Source organism: Narcine bancroftii, chromosome 10, assembly GCF_036971445.1.
Source record: "Narcine bancroftii isolate sNarBan1 chromosome 10, sNarBan1.hap1, whole genome shotgun sequence".
Classification (NCBI taxonomy): Eukaryota; Metazoa; Chordata; class Chondrichthyes; order Torpediniformes; family Narcinidae; genus Narcine; species Narcine bancroftii.
The window spans coordinates 5,187,973-5,204,596 of record NC_091478.1 but is presented as its reverse complement, the minus strand read 5'-3'; the positions used below and the strand labels follow the sequence as shown (position 1 = coordinate 5,204,596).

The 16,624-nt window shown below is 37.7% G+C and overlaps 2 protein-coding genes across 9 annotated transcripts in view; one reads left to right on the top strand and one right to left on the bottom strand.

The window, feature by feature from the left end:
• The window catches only part of ebf3a (EBF transcription factor 3a), a 123,879-nt gene that overhangs the window by 12,724 nt on the left and 94,531 nt on the right, over positions 1-16,624 (bottom strand). For all 6 annotated transcript variants that reach the window (XM_069899640.1, XM_069899639.1, XM_069899642.1 and 3 more), the window contains 3 exons: positions 14,961-15,091; positions 14,353-14,479; positions 3,197-3,285 (listed from right to left, as the gene is read on the bottom strand). In XM_069899640.1, the coding sequence (XP_069755741.1) occupies positions 3,197-3,285; positions 14,353-14,479; positions 14,961-15,091 (347 nt within the window). The remainder of the gene's footprint in view (positions 1-3,196; positions 3,286-14,352; positions 14,480-14,960; positions 15,092-16,624) is intronic.
• mgmt (O-6-methylguanine-DNA methyltransferase) overlaps positions 1-16,624 on the top strand; it is a 538,867-nt gene that overhangs the window by 489,829 nt on the left and 32,414 nt on the right. Inside the window, exon 8 of one of the 3 annotated variants that reach the window (XR_011345277.1) lies at positions 11,726-13,374. The exons of the other annotated variants lie outside the window; for them this stretch is intronic. The gene's annotated coding sequence lies outside the window, so the exon portion shown is untranslated. Of the gene's footprint in view, positions 1-11,725; positions 13,375-16,624 lie in introns of those variants that run through there. 3 annotated transcript variants of the gene reach the window in all.

Genomic DNA, 16,624 nt, shown 5'->3' with positions numbered 1-16,624 from the left:
CACTTCTTGCGCATGCCATACGTTTATAGGAACAGCATTTAATATAGAAAGTTACCGGTTGGATGGCTCGTACAATGGGCATTTACCTCTGAAATTGGTGTCTATGCTTGATGTTGCATGCATCTAGTTTGCATACAAATAAAGAATTATACTTGTCATGAAGCAGGTACAATCAATGAAAGGCACAGCTGTCTTAATCAGCAAGAGGAGCTCTCTCTGAGCAAGATAAAGTGTTTTTCGGAGGCATTAATAATTGCTCATAATCTCTCCTATCATATTGCAAGATTTTTACATGCTTTTCAATTTTAAGCAACGATTAAAGCAATTAAGATGGGTACGTTTACCAGCTATTTTTCATTCCCGGAAAATATCCTACACCTCCTTGTCCATATGCTACTTTGCAACAGGAACATAAGGCTAGTTGAGGAAATGATGTGCGCTCTCGACACTAATCTGCCTATTACTGGATAGTATCTTAACTAATGAACTCTACTTCCAGCACTGCTCTTGAGAGGTGGTCTAGTGATATTACAGACAGACAAAAAGTGGAACCTAATCAGTCAAGGATATTCTGGACAAGTTTGTTTTGCTACAATATGCCTGGCTGATGTACACAGCCTCATGCTGTGAATACGATTAGTGGTGAATGGTGGCTGAGAAGCATTTCAATGGAAATTTCTAAACCTTAGCTATAAGTGTAATTGGCTGCTTTTCAATAGGACATAACAGACTTCAAGTTAAATGGAAACTATTAAACCTCAGATGATATCAGCAGTTGTTCCACGATGAGTGTACAATTTTATGATTGCAAGTATTCAGACTTGTACTCTGGTCTGAAACAGTTCGAATATACATGATTATTCACATGCCCGATCACCTAGAATAGCATATATCATCACAGTTAGAAAAGGTAACCAAGGTGATGTTGCTGCAGGTCCTAATGTCATTATAAAACTGTAAAGCAATTATTCTGTTAGTTCTTGCCTCAGGTTATGAATACAATGAAGAGTATAGAACCATTAGATGTTAGCTACTTCAAAAACACAAGGAACGAAGATGAATTTTAATGCTTGGGTAATTGCTCAACATGGATGCATTCCAAATAAATTTTTGTATATTAGACAAAGGAAAACATAATAGACTTGTATTTGCCGCTAGAAATAGGGGGAAAGATGAAACGTGTGCAATTAATTAGGCTGGAAAAATCATCCTTTGCTTACTCACTTTAGATTAAATATAATTTGTCAAAGCAGACCAGAATACATAATTTATTTTTCTATCTTCTGCTTGTTAAAATATTATAAATTGTACTCCTAAATTATGCAATCTTAAAACAAGCCTTAAGAAGAAGGAGAAGCTTTAGCTTTCAATCTTTGTTTTTAGCACTTGAATGCCTTTTCTTATTGCTTTGTTTTCATTGGATTTGTGTATAACATTTGCCTATTTGTGCCACTCCCATAGGGTCAGTCAGCTCATTTTTGATGTTGTCTAAAATTAGGAGGTAAACTTCAATTCGGCCCAACTTCTTGTCACTATAGCAACATTATTAGTGTATGTCCAAAGCAATACATGCAGAAAGTATTGGCTTTCTGTCGCAGCACAATTATCCGTCAGACCACGTGCATTACGGATCTTCAAAAAAATTGCTGAAAAAAAATCAATATTGCGGTAATATTATCAACTCTAGGGTGAAGTCATGGTGCAAACAGCTCTTGCCACTGCTCTGCATTAGTGAAACACACAATTCATATTCTTAGAACGATATCCTTTATTTGTGTTATTTTACCAGGTTTGCAATGCTCCCTGGTAAAATTTTTTTTCTTTATCCCTGTTCTTCTTTCATTTAAAATATACGTTGGGGCCAATTGCTATTTTACTTGGAAGCTGCTATGACCCTTGCAAACCAACCTCAGACGGCTGGCTTAACAATGATGAATCGCTTGGCAGTTTAATTTACATGCCGCTGAACTCCACATTTGGGTCCATTAGAACAGAATCAAATATTTATGTTGTTTATTGAAACTGCTAGATTTCATCTTATCCAGTGATCATTTTGTGTGAAGCCTGAACAATACTGCTTCACCTGAATTAAAAGGGCCAGGGAATGAAGCACTTGTGGGTGTACGCTAACTGGCCTGTCATGTTCTAAGCTTGTAAAAAAGAATGCACTTGCTAAATCTTACATCATGTTTTATACTGCTAAGAAGAATACTTTATCCCTTTGTCTTTTAACAATGACACAACAGTTTGTAAAATTCCAAAACCGAATCCTCAAACCATTCAAAATATTTTCAATTAACAAATCCAGCTAAAGTTAATAGGAGATGAAATTCTGACTTTTGCCCTAAAGTTAACATTATAATATTTTAAAATAGAAGATAAATTATTTGAATTATTGCAACAATGTTAGATGTTACAAACTGCCACTGTGAGATTTATATTGAACTGCAATTGCTGGAAAGTCAAAGCACTTTTTTTTCCATAAAAAGTTCTTGCCATTTCGATTGAAATTCAGAAGTTCCTTTGGCATTTCCTAATAGCAATTCACAATAAACTGATTAGTCATAGACCTGTTCAGGGATTTTATGTTTGGAAAAAAAAAGGTATTAATTTTTTTTTTAATTACTCAATGTTCAAAATTGCATCACAACATGAAATTTGCAAATTCCTCTCATCTTTTATACTGTACCTGAAAATGAAAATACTTTGATCTGAATTCATTTCACACATAGACACTAAGAATTCTCCGTTTGAAATTAAATGAGAATGCTTTCAAATATTAAGGGTAGCCCTATTTGTTCGCATGAAATTATGACAAAAGCTTTGTCCACAGAAGATTAAAGCAAATCAAGTTTGAGAAAATGAAAAGAAAACAAGAGTCAGATAATCATAGATCGAGTGGGGTAGCTCAGATAAAATCACTGTAGCTTACTGGAGTGGAAAATGTTTAATTGAACTATTTCACAATTCATAAAGTTCAGAGTCTTGTTGCTGAGATGAAAAACATCCTAATACATTTATTCTTTGTCCTGGATGGAGTTATCTTCATTAATTTGGTTCCCTTATCCTCTCTACCTACCCTCTCCCTCTGACCATCCAAAAACTTGCTGTAAATTGACTTTCAATATACAGGAAAAAAAATCACTGATCAAAATAAATAATGGCAAATGTCCTTTTCTCAAGGCAGAGTACTGACCTTTGGTAATCTTTCAGGATCACCTGGATGTCTGGGAATGACTTTCTGCAACCGTTGGAATCCATAATCTATGGTTGGTTCATTTAAAGCTGCAAATATTCAGAAGAGTTCATTTAATTTAAAAGAGATCCAGAATTAAAACAGTCCTTAGTCGTATTAACAAGCCGACAGGAAATTTGGAACATCTCCTTAAATTAATGCTATATTTTCCATCACTCTTTATTGCTGAAAAGACGTTTCATTTTCTTTTGAGAGTACAGTTAAAGCAGCAGCGTTTGTACTCTTTTACACCCTGTTCAGTTTGGTGACAATAACCCAGATGATGTTTCCCAAATAACCAGTTTCTCTTTTAACCCTGTGTATTATTAATTCTGAACATATTTCTGAACAAACATCAAATTTCATGACTTGTTCATGACAATCAATTCTGATTCTGCTAAATAGTGTGATAAATCCTTTCGCAGTGATTCATGGAATTGGTTCTGTGGTAACATAGTTGTAGGTCTTGGAACTATATGCGGCAATCACAGCAGTCATGATGTGATGTCTGCATCACGGGCCACTTCTGTACAGGCAGAGGATTTATGGGAAACTGGCAATGATGACATATGTCCAGCTATTGCAAGCTCCAGATTTATCCCTGTGGTCCTTTTTTGTCTAGCATATTGCCTGTGCAGAAACCAGGCAGGAGGAGCACTTAATCTTGCAAGGATTTAATAATCTGTGAATGGCTGACTACAAACTGATGTAGAGCACCATCACTCTAAGACTGCAATGCACTAGGCCTTGTGAAATTGCAGGCCACAAATAGTAATTAATCTTTTTTTCCTCAAATTGTAATTTTGAGTATGAACTGTGCACTGCTATAAATCAGTTGCACATGCTGCTGTGTACAGTGTATGAATCATGGTTCTGACTCAGTTAGACTGCACACATTGTGTTTAACAAGCTTTATAAGGACTCATAGGTTTTATTATAGCGCTGTCTGACTCAAACAAAAACTGAGCCTGGAGGCCTGTGGACTAGAATGGAGATGAAAATACTTATTAGAGTATATTACTTCTTGATGTAGATATCATTTTCAAGAGAGTGACTCTATGGAGCATGGTGCTACATCAATCAATGGTTTTCCTGAGACTAATAAGAGCTGCCTCCATCTATTCATTACTCAGCCTGCAATTTAGGCCATCACTCATTAGTCAGCATGTAATTTCATGATTAACACCATACAACTCAGCAGGTTTGCTGAACACAAATGAACATGAAGGCTACAACTCACTGAGGGAGGGTTGCAATACATTGTTTGAAAATGTTACCCCGAATAAGTGGCCAACTTTATGATCAAGTGCTCCAATTATTTGTGCAAACACAGACAGTAGATCTTGGAATCAATGTGAGGAGCTTGCACATATGCACTCAATAACATGACAGAAACTTGAAGAGTTCTATTTGATTTGACATTCCATCATGCATCCCGGAGACAAAGGTCCACATAGGAATGTGAAGTAAGACATTTTCTTGTTAATAAAGCATTGATCCAATGTATTGATTTTACATGACATGGCTTTTGCCAGGATTTTGCCCTCCTTTTCTGCACAAATAGTAAAGCTCTTCAAAATGCTTCAGTGTATGTGACATGGCAAAATTTCTAACTCTCTGTGATGTAAATTCTATATGTGTAAAACCACTTCATAATCAGACCATTAATCACCAGAAGCTGTCAGCATTGACTTTGGGGACAATTTGTCATGTCTCTGCCTGGGCCTATACAAGTGTGTCAAGCAAAGCCTTGTGTGCTGGGACAGATGAGGCTCCCATATAGCTTAGCAAAATGTCTTGCTCGAAAGGATTAAATCAAGAACTACATTTCTTCATTGGAGGACAAATTTCTGCAGCATGCACTTTACAGGGATACTTTTTTTTAAAGAACTAATCAGTTCAAATATGCATCTCAATGAACCTGGTGTGATAAGAAGTAGTTGGAAAAGATAGATAGCCAACTGGTATTGATTTCATTCAAATATTAGTGATACTGCCCTAATGCAAGCTTTCAAAAGCTTTATGACTTGTAATAACTAGACACACTCTCTTCATGCAGTAACAAAATTAAGAACATGCTCAGTGTAACGTTATGTGTTAAACTTCTTCTTGACGATAAATTATATACTTCATTTGTCCCTATAATTTCGGTTTTACTAAGCATGACCACCTTTGTTGGTTGAAATTAATTTGTGATGAGGAAGTTTTTAAACAAGTTTATTTGATGATTACTTCCACTGAGAGAACGAAAGCAGCTTGATCGAGGAAACAAACAATAGGAACATACTTGGCGTGCTTTAAAATAGCAGCCTGAGTTTTTCATTTTGTTTCTGTGCTTGCAGAACAGCTGGCAATGTGCAGAGCTGATCGACTAGGAACAGGCAAAATCCACCCTTAGCTGTCTCCACCCTCTTGGAGCCTGCTGCAGATCAGGCTCTCAACCTCGGAGTGCAGAAGAACACAAGATCTATCATCCCACTGCCTAACAGAATGGAGAGCACGCTATCCTCCTCACAGGACCAACAACCCGTCGATGAAAACATCCTCTCACCATTCACCCCCTACCACATACACACACAGGCATCTAATAAATCCTCATCGTGCCAAGTTTACAAGCCAAGGGTCCAGCGTGCGGGGCAAGCCACTGGCCCATCCTAGTCACAGAGCACCGAGCCTGACCAATCAATACCACTTTCCTGTTTTAGAACTGGGTAATTATGAGGTGGAGAGAATTGCCTGACCTTTCACCTGCACTGCATTACTTGGCTGATATTAAGATAAATTGCCTGATTTTGGGTAAACATATGCTGCAATTCAAACTGTCAGCACTGGTTTGCTCAGGGATAATTTGTATTGATCTCCCAGCTTCTTCCCAATTTTGCTTACTGACCTCGTGGATAATTAGAGAAGGAGCCTCGGGTAAGCTAAAGTCAGAGCCGAGAAGAAATATGGAAAAGAGTACAGTCAATTGTGCTCTATGTTAATGTTTTGTAGTTCCCACTCCAACCCTTATATTTGTTAGCAGGACAACTGCTATATTTATAGAGGAATCTATTGGCTCTCAAACATCAGATCTTGATGCATACATGAATCTTTTTCATGTGTAAATAAATCAAGTATCCTTCCAACAGGGCATTTTTTTTTTAAAAAAACAAGAAACTGATTTTAAGGAATGTGTTGGTGAATAATTTTTTGCTTTACAAAGCCTTTTACTTCTGTCTGGTAGATAAACTTCACGAATAACAAAAATACACTGGAAGTTACATGGCTTCTTGCACTCAATATGGCTGTTAAATTTCTTTTGGCAATGGTTTACACAAGGTCTTTATCACAATTCAGGACTATAAATTTGTACTGACGGTGTGAGCCACAATTACTGTATTTAATGCATAGTAAAATAAAGGTACTTCAGAGAGGAACATTTCAAAGCCATTAAGCATGAATGAATAAAACAACAGAGAACCAGGGAATCACATCCTGTACCAAATGAGGCAAACAATCAGCCAGTCTTTGAAAGGGGCAGATATCCTGTCATCATATGATGGCCCAGTATCTACACGAGGTCATACAAATAGGGTCTGACATGACAAAATACACTCAATGATTTCTACAAGCAGCAAGAGCTTACTGCTCAAGGAGGATGCATATTTAAATACTTTTGAGTGCACTAGAGTTAATCTTATTACTTTACATGCATTAAAGTCATAACAGAAGAAACATTCTAAATATTTAAGTCATTTCAGTGTACTGGGGAATTAATCATACCACAATTGATAAAATTTTAATGGTATGTGTTGTCAGTTCAAGTTGGAATTGTTGAAGATAATGCAACAGCAGAAAATGGTATCAGGCTTGCAGCTGTGGCCAGCGAATACAAACTCTGCCCTGTTGCTGGATTGAAAAGCACAGGAGTAGTCGGCTTCAGTGGAATTTTTCCCACTTACGATGTACGGAGTTTTGCCATTGTTTTTGTTTTGAAGAATTAACCTGCCACCTCGGCCGCTTCTTCCTTTGCATTCTTACCAATGAATTGTTAACTCATCAAATGTACATGATTTAATTGGTTAGAATCTAAGTTGTGCCTTTCTATCCAAGGCTGAACCTGTTTCATGTCACCAGTTGTTTGCTTAACGATATTTTCTTCCTGCCCCCATGTGTTACCCACACTCTCTCCCCCTTCCCGACATTCCAATTGTGTGCTCCACCTATGCTAGTGAATTTTTCCCACAAATCACGACTAAAAGCAGCGCGAGGTCAGGGGCACAGGCACTTCTCTACCTCAGTGTGACAATCCCCTAATTGTGATGGCAGCATCTTGACTGGTACAATACAACTGAGACCTGTAGGACATGTTAGCCAGTCAATCAGCTTGATGCATTGTTAAGTACTGCTAAAGTAATTGCAACCAAATTCACAGGCCTGTTTAAATATAGTTTCATTAAAACATGCACCAAAAGAAAAACACATGCAGGAAGCTTCTTTTAACACCAAGAGTCCATTGTTTCTGCTGTCACACTACAAAAGGACAAAATGGGCTGGTCTGATTTGGCTTAAATTTTCCATCTGACAGAAAACCTGACTGCAATAATAAAAACAGGAAGACATTCATTTACTCCATACCAGCTGCTAGTTTAAGCTTTTAAATGAGTTCCAGTTTCATTTCAATAATGATCATCTTCCTGTACCTTCCCAATCATGCATTTGTCATAATGCAGTCATCTTCTTGCTACAAACAGACCCTTATAATGAGGCAGTTTTTCACATTAGCAGCAAAACTACATAATAAGAACATCTGCAGCTCTTTCCTTACAGACACGGCAGACCCTGCAATTAAAACTCAACTGTCACAAAAAGTACTAAACTTGACGCAGGGCCCCACTCACTTCTTGTCGAGACATTAGGCTTCAACCTTTGTGAAAGAACAGGTTGTAATGTGTAAAAATTAAATAAAGTAAAATTAAATTGCTCAATACAGATATATTCCTCTAGAGGGTGGTAGTGATTTCAGTGACAAACTGCTATTTGCTGACAAGTGGTTTACACATTAACCACCTGAATCCAAGGGGGAAAATGCCAATAGCAATTATATCACCTTGAGGTTATTAAATGTCCTACTGATGAATAACTAGGTGAACTTGACCAGGTGATAAAGACTGCTGTGAACAGATGATTGTGCAGCTAAAGGATATGTCGAAGTCCTGCTGTTTTGCCATCGTGCTTGGCTTTCAGAGGAATGTTCAAAAAAGGTTAGTTCTTTTAAAGCCAGGCCAATAAAACAAAACTGATATTTCCCCACTGAACATTTTTCCAGTTTCAGAACTGCATTTTTTTTTTAAATCACCAAAACATTGCACAAAGTCCACAAATGCCTCGTTTTCTTTGGGCTCCGAAATGGTGCTAAGTTCTCCACTTTATCATCAACTGAACTGTCTCCAACAACTTCATTTCATGTATGAGAAATTCAGATGCTCGGAAATTAAAATTTCAAAGATCTCCTGCAAAAAAAAAATCAATGGGGGGAGATCAATGCTCATAGAAATTTCATGAACTTTGAACCGATATGGGCATGAGGAGGAGGACAAGGCTAGAATTTCAGGGCACCGATTGTTCCTCTCACAGATGAAACACGGTCTCTGAGGCTAGAGGGAGGTATAAATTTGAGATCAGCTTGAGCCACAGGTTTTTTTTACAACGAACAGCTCATGCTTTGTGTTTGTATGGGTTTTTTAGGCTGGGAGGGGGGAGAAAATTCATCTGAAGTCATCTACTGTATAGACTACTCCTGAAAACACCTAACACTTTGCACATTAACAGAGAGAAGAAATGAAATTGGTTCCCTCTGCAGATGATCGCAGGTGCAAATTAATATTGTAAAATGAAGATCAATACATGGACAGGGCAAAATCAATAGGAGCTAAATTATTGCTGCATTTTCCTCCTCATTCAAGATGAGTTGTGTTTTCCTCTCAAAGTCAATACTTTGCAGCTTTTCTCATTAATTTCTCAATAAATTTGGCAATGAATTTCAATCACAGAGCGTGGCAGGGTGAGCCAAGCATTGTTAAATGCATAGAAAGCACAAAGCCATGGTGGGGTTGAATGCGTCATTCATCTCCAGACAGCCTTGCTTGTTGGAGCAGTGCTAATATCCTTTCCCAAACCAGGGACCACATGTTCGGATATTTGTTTAAAAAAAACATTTAAAAAGGAGAGAAGATTCTGGTGAGCTCTTTCGTTCTAACAGCTTTGCAATGGTTTCACTCATCAGGACTCCCAGATGTTTCAAACACTAACCAGCAGTTGTTTTGCAGCACTGCCTGATTTGCCATAAATTGCAAAGGGAAAAAGTACATGCTCAATTGCAGCCACTTGTTCCAATTACAGACACTGAATTCACAGGTCACTTAATAATTACATTCGATCAGATAATGGCAAGGAATTTTCCTCAAAGTGCACACACTGACAGTGGGAAAACTGCCATGTTAGCTTATAATTGGAAGACGGGAACTACCTTTTCTATAACCCTGACATTGTCCCCAGGCATTCATATAGGCAGTCTAACTGGGCCTATCACAGAGGGATTGTCTTCCCACTCGAGAGTACCTGACAGTAAATAATAGTACTGATATGTGACACTAGCCACAGAGAGGGGACATCTCATTGTCTTCTGTATAAAAAATGCCCCTGCTGACAACTATTGGATTGCATTCAAACAATTCTGTTTACATACCTTGAAGAATGTCTTTGATTTTAGCTTCTATAGTTATACTAAAACTACAGCTACCAAACCCAGCCCCGAGGTTAAAGAATACTATGAGGAATTGCTGTATCAGTTGGTCTGGGATTAGAGAGTACAATATGTCTTTAGTTAAAGGGACAGATGTAAGGATTCTGGCATTTGGATAAGTTTATGGCTTCTTGCAGTCAGGCACTTGAAGAGCACATAACAGTTTATTCCAACTTTTCAGGGCAGGTTGTACAATGGAAATTTTCATCAGTTGGAAATTGAAGCCTTCACACTAAAGCGATTTTTTGTCTCTCCAAGTAACAGGATTTTAAGTTCTTTTTTTTGTAAAAAATGTTATCAACTCCCAATCATCTCCTCCAAGACTGAGGAAAAAGAAATACTCCAGACACTTATTTCCTCCGTTATCAAAATTGAGTCAACCAATCTTACAAGGAATCTTATCGTGTTAATTAGTTTACTTAGGTAGAATATTTTATATGAAAAAGGCAAATTAAATAAACAGAAACTGTACATAGAACTAAGACTTGAGAACTTTTGGAAGGTTATTCAAATATAAAGTATCATCCCCACCTGTAAGGTCATTTATATTTTAGTCTGCAATAACATCGAATACTTTTTTTGCATAAAGTATTGATATTTCAATCTAAGAAATGGGAGTAAATCCTTTGCTGTAGAATTACATGTGCATCATAATGATCCAAGTTACTAGAATTTTAAAATGATTAGTTAAAAGTTAAAGAGGCGAAAACAAATCATCCAATATCAAACGTTAAAAAAAAAATCAGCATTTATTGAGTGAAGCCGGAATGACCCTTTTGTCCTTTTTGATGATGAATTGCTGTCTTCTCACCACTACATTTTGTCAGTTTTGGTGCAGCTGAGTCGATACCTTCACCTTGACGAGAAAACTTTGTGATTTATCAGTTCCTCTGCCGCCCAACATTACCACAACGTGGTTGAGCAGGGCCAATCATGACACAGAGAACAAGGTTTGGTCACAGTTGCCTGGGAAAAAAATAAAGCACCCTGTGATGATAGACAAATGTGTCTTGTTAGCAGCAGCCAAAAAGCGCTTGACTTGTACTAATAACAAAAAGGCCATGTTGGTCACCATGGCTGTAAAGACGAAGCACCCTGTCACCGTCCGGGTTTGGAAATTAGCAAATAATGCTCCTTTTCCTTGATAAATGGGTGACAGTTCCCTCTCACCAATCATTTTTTAACATTTTGATGCATGTCTACCATCTCACCAGAGGAAGGGAAAAGTTTACCAGGTCTCAATTTTCAGATGATGAATGAAGCAGCTCTAAATGTGCGAGCCCTGTGTGAAGGATAGTTCATTTAATGCAATTCTAGTAAATATGTGTCACTGATTAGGACAAATAGTCAACTTGCGCGATAGCAAACGAAAAGTATGCCCTTTTTAACATGCTCCATACAAACAAAAGCAACAAGATAGTACGAGGCACCAGTATGGTCTCAGAACCCCTCCTATCCTCAAATGTCATCATTAACAATTACCCTTTAGGGGGTGTTTTGTCTTCCTTTCTTATCTGTCAATAGGGATATTTTTAAGACAAAAAAAAAACTAGGATATGTTTCCAAAAAAATCCAATAAACAGGTTTTAAAGTATCAACTGTGAGAGCCTTTTAAAATTGCCTGATCAGCTTTAAGGGACTTATTAGAGAGAAATGTATTGGCAGGAAGACGAGCGTATCTGTCCTTCTTTGATTTTTTGCAGGGCTTGCTGACAGCTGGTACCCACAACAGGCCTGATCAATGGATAACCAATAGAGGTATCAGACATGGAAGAAACTGTTTTACAGTGACAAAAGATGTGACAAGACAAGGAAGGTGAAAGAAACAATGCTCCTACATGAATGTTACCTTTGAGAGTAAGCCGAAAGCAGCTTCTTTATCAAACACTATTTCAATGCAGTCTGCTGTGCACCTTTTCTTTGGTGTGATTTCAATAATTAACTCGTGATTTGATTTGTTAACAACTTTTGAACACAAAATTGAACTTGACAGGATATGCATACTGACTGCCGAAAACAAGACATTTTATTTAGCTGTCATTACACTGCAAATGCAAAGAATGTTTGCAACAATGTAAACTTTGTTTCAGCTTTATTCATCTCTACACTTTTCAGAAAAAGTGCAAAATACATTCCTAACTTTGCATCCATTATTGAGAAGTGACTGTGGCTGACTGGCATTTGAATAAACACTTAAGAAACACTTCATACATGTTGTACAAAAAAAAACCCATTCTTAATTGGAGCCTTTAAAATTGGGGGATTCTGGAAGCTTGCCAAAGAAATGAGGGTTAAATAATGATTTGGGAAAAAGAATGGGGATTAAATTGTGGGAAGGAAATTTAATGACCAGATTTTGTGAATGTGCCAAGTTCCATTCAAGTGGAGTTCAACCCAATTCCTTGCATGAATGTTGTATCAGAAAATCACAGAAGAGTAATGATTTTATAAAATGAAATTTAATGTAAGCTTTTGTGATATAACGATCATTTATATCTGAGACTAGAAAATTATTAAAAGATTTGGGATTGATTCTAATGTATGCAGCATTCAAGCATTTCTGTATCTGCTCAAAACATGTTTACGATTGGCTGCCAGTATCTGTGTTTAGTTACTGGCTTCAGTCTGCTGCAAACGACACGTTGACTCCTAGTAATTTGCGATAATTTCTATAATTGAGCAAAAGAAGTTTCTAAAATGAGGGTGGGTCAACAAAACTTGTGGGTAGAGGAGGTCAGTGCTAACATCTAACAGAACTTTATTCATGGCATGCAGTAGATCTATGCTTCAAGCAAAACAAACATTAATTTGCTTGAGTTCCTTTTGTTAAAAGACAACATTTAAGTGAAAAGCTTGCTTTTCTTTCAAAGCAGAACATTGTATACTAGAAACAATTGCTTCTCAACTTAAAATGTGATTTTACAAGATAGATTTAAGTGAAACCTTGTTTCGATTACTAGTGTGACAATTATAATTTGTAGTAATAAATTAATTGTGGCCAGCGCTCCAATTCGTTGATTTTTTTAAAAACAGTCAGGTATGCAGGGCAACCCTCTCACGCTGTACCAGTACCTTCTGTTGATAAAACCCCCCCACAATTTGGGGGAAAATATGACTTTGTACAAAAGTTTTCTTATGTTCTGTGGCGTCAGATAACTTCACTGCTTCTGATTTAATCCCAGGAGAATGTCATGTTCATGTTGACAAAAAAAGGCTGGAATCAATCTGAAACATCATGGCACAATCGGTATGAAAAGAGGTGTCCAATGGTTAAAAAATCATTGATGAATAAATAATCATTCACCCCCCCCCTCAGAAAAATGAATAAAAAATTCAACTCCTTCTATTAGTTTGTCCAATTTACTGCTAAATCTAGTAAAATGTATAGTTAATTTAATTTTAAACAAAAGACAATTTATATTGTATTTTACAATCTATATGTTAATCTACTATTAAATGGCAATTGCACAAAGTGTGATTGTTAATTCTGGCACTAAATGCTGGTTGCTTGAAATTGTTAGTTCTCTCTCATTTTTGACCTTCCTACAAGAGGGGTGACGTGTACAGGGAATAAGAAGTACTTGTGCAGAAGAACCGGACATGTCATTTGTGACTCATTCTTTTAATTCACCGTGCTAATCAACTGAACTGCTACTGTCTCCCATGGTAATTGTATCTTTATAATGACTGCAAGGAGCAGGGAGAGAGGGGAAAAAAAATACTGCCCAGATACAGTGGGATATGTTTGTACTGTCCCCTGATGAGCATCAGCACAATCCTCTTAGTATGTGTGACTAATGGTGTCCTCCACAAGCTATTCCCTGAGATTTGGCACTTTAATAGGGCTGTAGATAAGCTGCTAATGTCTTTAAGTTAGACTTTCCAAAGCTGCATGCCCTCCACCCTGCTCTTGTTTCATTATCCTGCAGCCTCATTGCCCTATGTCCCTCCTCATGCTGAGAAGGTTAAATGCTAGAGTGGCTGGTCAGACTGCAAGCTTGGTGGGACACTGATAGAAAACAGCTGCCCTGGAGAATCACTCCCTCCTCTGCTTAAGTTCACATAATTTTCATATTGTGAAATACAGTGGGACTTGGCTCAGCTTTCAATGGTGAAAGCAATTTTCAATGATTATCTCATTGTCCCCATCAATTTAGGAGCACTTCAAATCAGACAGAAGCTTCCAGGTCAGACAGGCTATGACCTCACCTGCCCTTTCTCCCGGCTTGTGTATAAGTTCCTATTTCCTTCTTTCTACCTTTCAAATTTTACATCGTTGCTCACTCATTAAATCTTTGCAGGACTTCCAAGCCTTTTTATTCCAACTCACCAGTGTAGACAAATCGCCCAGGAGCACCTTTGCAGAACTGCTTTGATTTGTAAGACAGGGTGACTTCTACCACTCCAGGAATGTGTCGAGGTGGGGTTTGAACTCTGATGGCGTGGGGAGTTATCAGCTAGAAGAATCATACAGTAAACAGACTTAAGGCTAAGATGACAGAGATAGAAATGATGTTTGCCAGTTGAACGTCATTATGAAAATTAATCCAAATTGGGCGCACATCTGAAAATTTGCCCTCCTCTCTCACATGCAGTTCAGAGATCTGTAGCTTGACAACGTCTCTTGTAAATGATCCTTGGTTTTAGCTTGCAGGAAAAGCCATGAGGCATCATTCACATGAAAATTGTCTCCATATGTCTTCCTAAGTTCTTTCCTTGTAATTTTCTAGTGCTAATTATTCAATTGTGTTGAATGGTCTGGTACAAAACATTATCCACTAGATGGCGTACGTTGACATCAGCCACACTAAACACAATTTGTCAAATAAATTGCCCAATATAAATATATCTTGAAGCTTAGTGAAAAAGTCTTACAATAGTTTCCTTGAATAAGTCACAACATGCCACACATTTTATTATACAAATCAGGGAGCTTACCTCACTCCAGACCAGCATGGTGCCGAATACAACTTGCAATCCGTCGAAGAAATTATCTCCTATTATGATGACCGTGGCTCCACCAGTGGTCCAACCTTCACTCGGGCTGATAGCTTTTATACATGGAGTGGCTGTGTGCACAAAGGGAAAAGAAAAGCTTGAAAACTATCGCTACGGTCGCAGGATCCCATCCGCAATGACAAAACTAGCAAAGCAAAGTCACAAAGTGAAGGATTGCTCTCCGCAGTTTCGCAAAAAAAAAATCACAGTCATATCTCAGCATGTTCGTGTAGCAAAAGCAGACCATTAACTGTTTTACACTGCAAAGGCCAAGCAGCAGTTTGCTTGCACACAAGAAAAATAGCTTGATGTAGCAAATTATATGTCAGGGCAAATATGGCTATTACAAATGATTAAGCATTGCATGCATGTGGCATGTCAATTTATCTGCTTTGCTTTACAGATCTAAGCAGAGTCAATCAAAAGGTTGTTGAGGGAGATGGAAGAGCAAATGCTCTGAATTTCGATTCCTCATAAGCAGCTAATTGGGTTGGGTTTTTCATCCGCGAACTTTGCCTTTGGTTCAAAACTTCATTTTCCCCTGTCATTCTGTAATTACTACTTTTCACTTTTCATCACAAAAAATCAAAAGCGCTATATTAATACTTCTGTCAAAGGTACACATTTTACATCTAATATTGTTTGTCGACATGAATCCATGAGCCATTTACTTGACCTCCCTTTGTCTCCAGAGTCCTCACATTTGCATGAGTTATTACAAGTGGTGCAGACTTAGCACAGGAGGCAGCAGGCTAACACCAGTCAATCCCAGCTCACAGCAACCACTGAACTGCAGCAATGCTCAGGCTGAAGGCTGCACAGCCTCTGAGTGAATCGCTTTGTTCTTTACTTTGATCAGGCCTTCTTTACATGGTGTTGACAGACCTTTTTCATCGGCTTTGATGGTCTTTTATATGCTGACTTTCATGCAAAGGAGTAAATACTGAGATGCACACTTTCCTTGTGACAAGCAAATCTTGCTGCTGTAATTTTTACCTGTGGGGGTTGACTGGTAAGTGTCACATGTGAATTGTCCTCGAATTAACCTAAATACCATTCAAACAATTTTAACACAACTGCTTTCACAGTTGGGTTAAATCATGATTTTTCCAATAAAAAAAACACAATGGGTCTGTTTCTGATGCAATTACTAATATTTTAACACAAAAAAAATAGTTGTCAACTGCTTGGTATCCTCTACTGTTGCTACATCCGGGATTAATGTGCTCCACTCTCACATTATTTAATAGCTCAAAGGCCATTTTTGCTTATTCACAAATATAAAATATAATTAATGAAATGTTATGGTACTCTGTGGATACTCATTACAACAATTTGTGTTTTAAATCAAATTTTGTTTTATGAGTTGTCCACTTGGTTGCCACTAATCACTAAAAGCGACTAACACACAGCCATTGTTAATAGCTCGTAGCTCTTGTGCAGTATACTTAAGACATGCCACCTTTCTTTATTTGCTCTTCTGTTGGACTAGTGGAGGTTATATTTGCTGATTCCACGTGCATCTCCCTCTGCAACAGAGGATCTGAGCACACACTAAGAGCCTGCCCTTAACTATTGCTGTTGACTTCATGCTAATAAGTTCA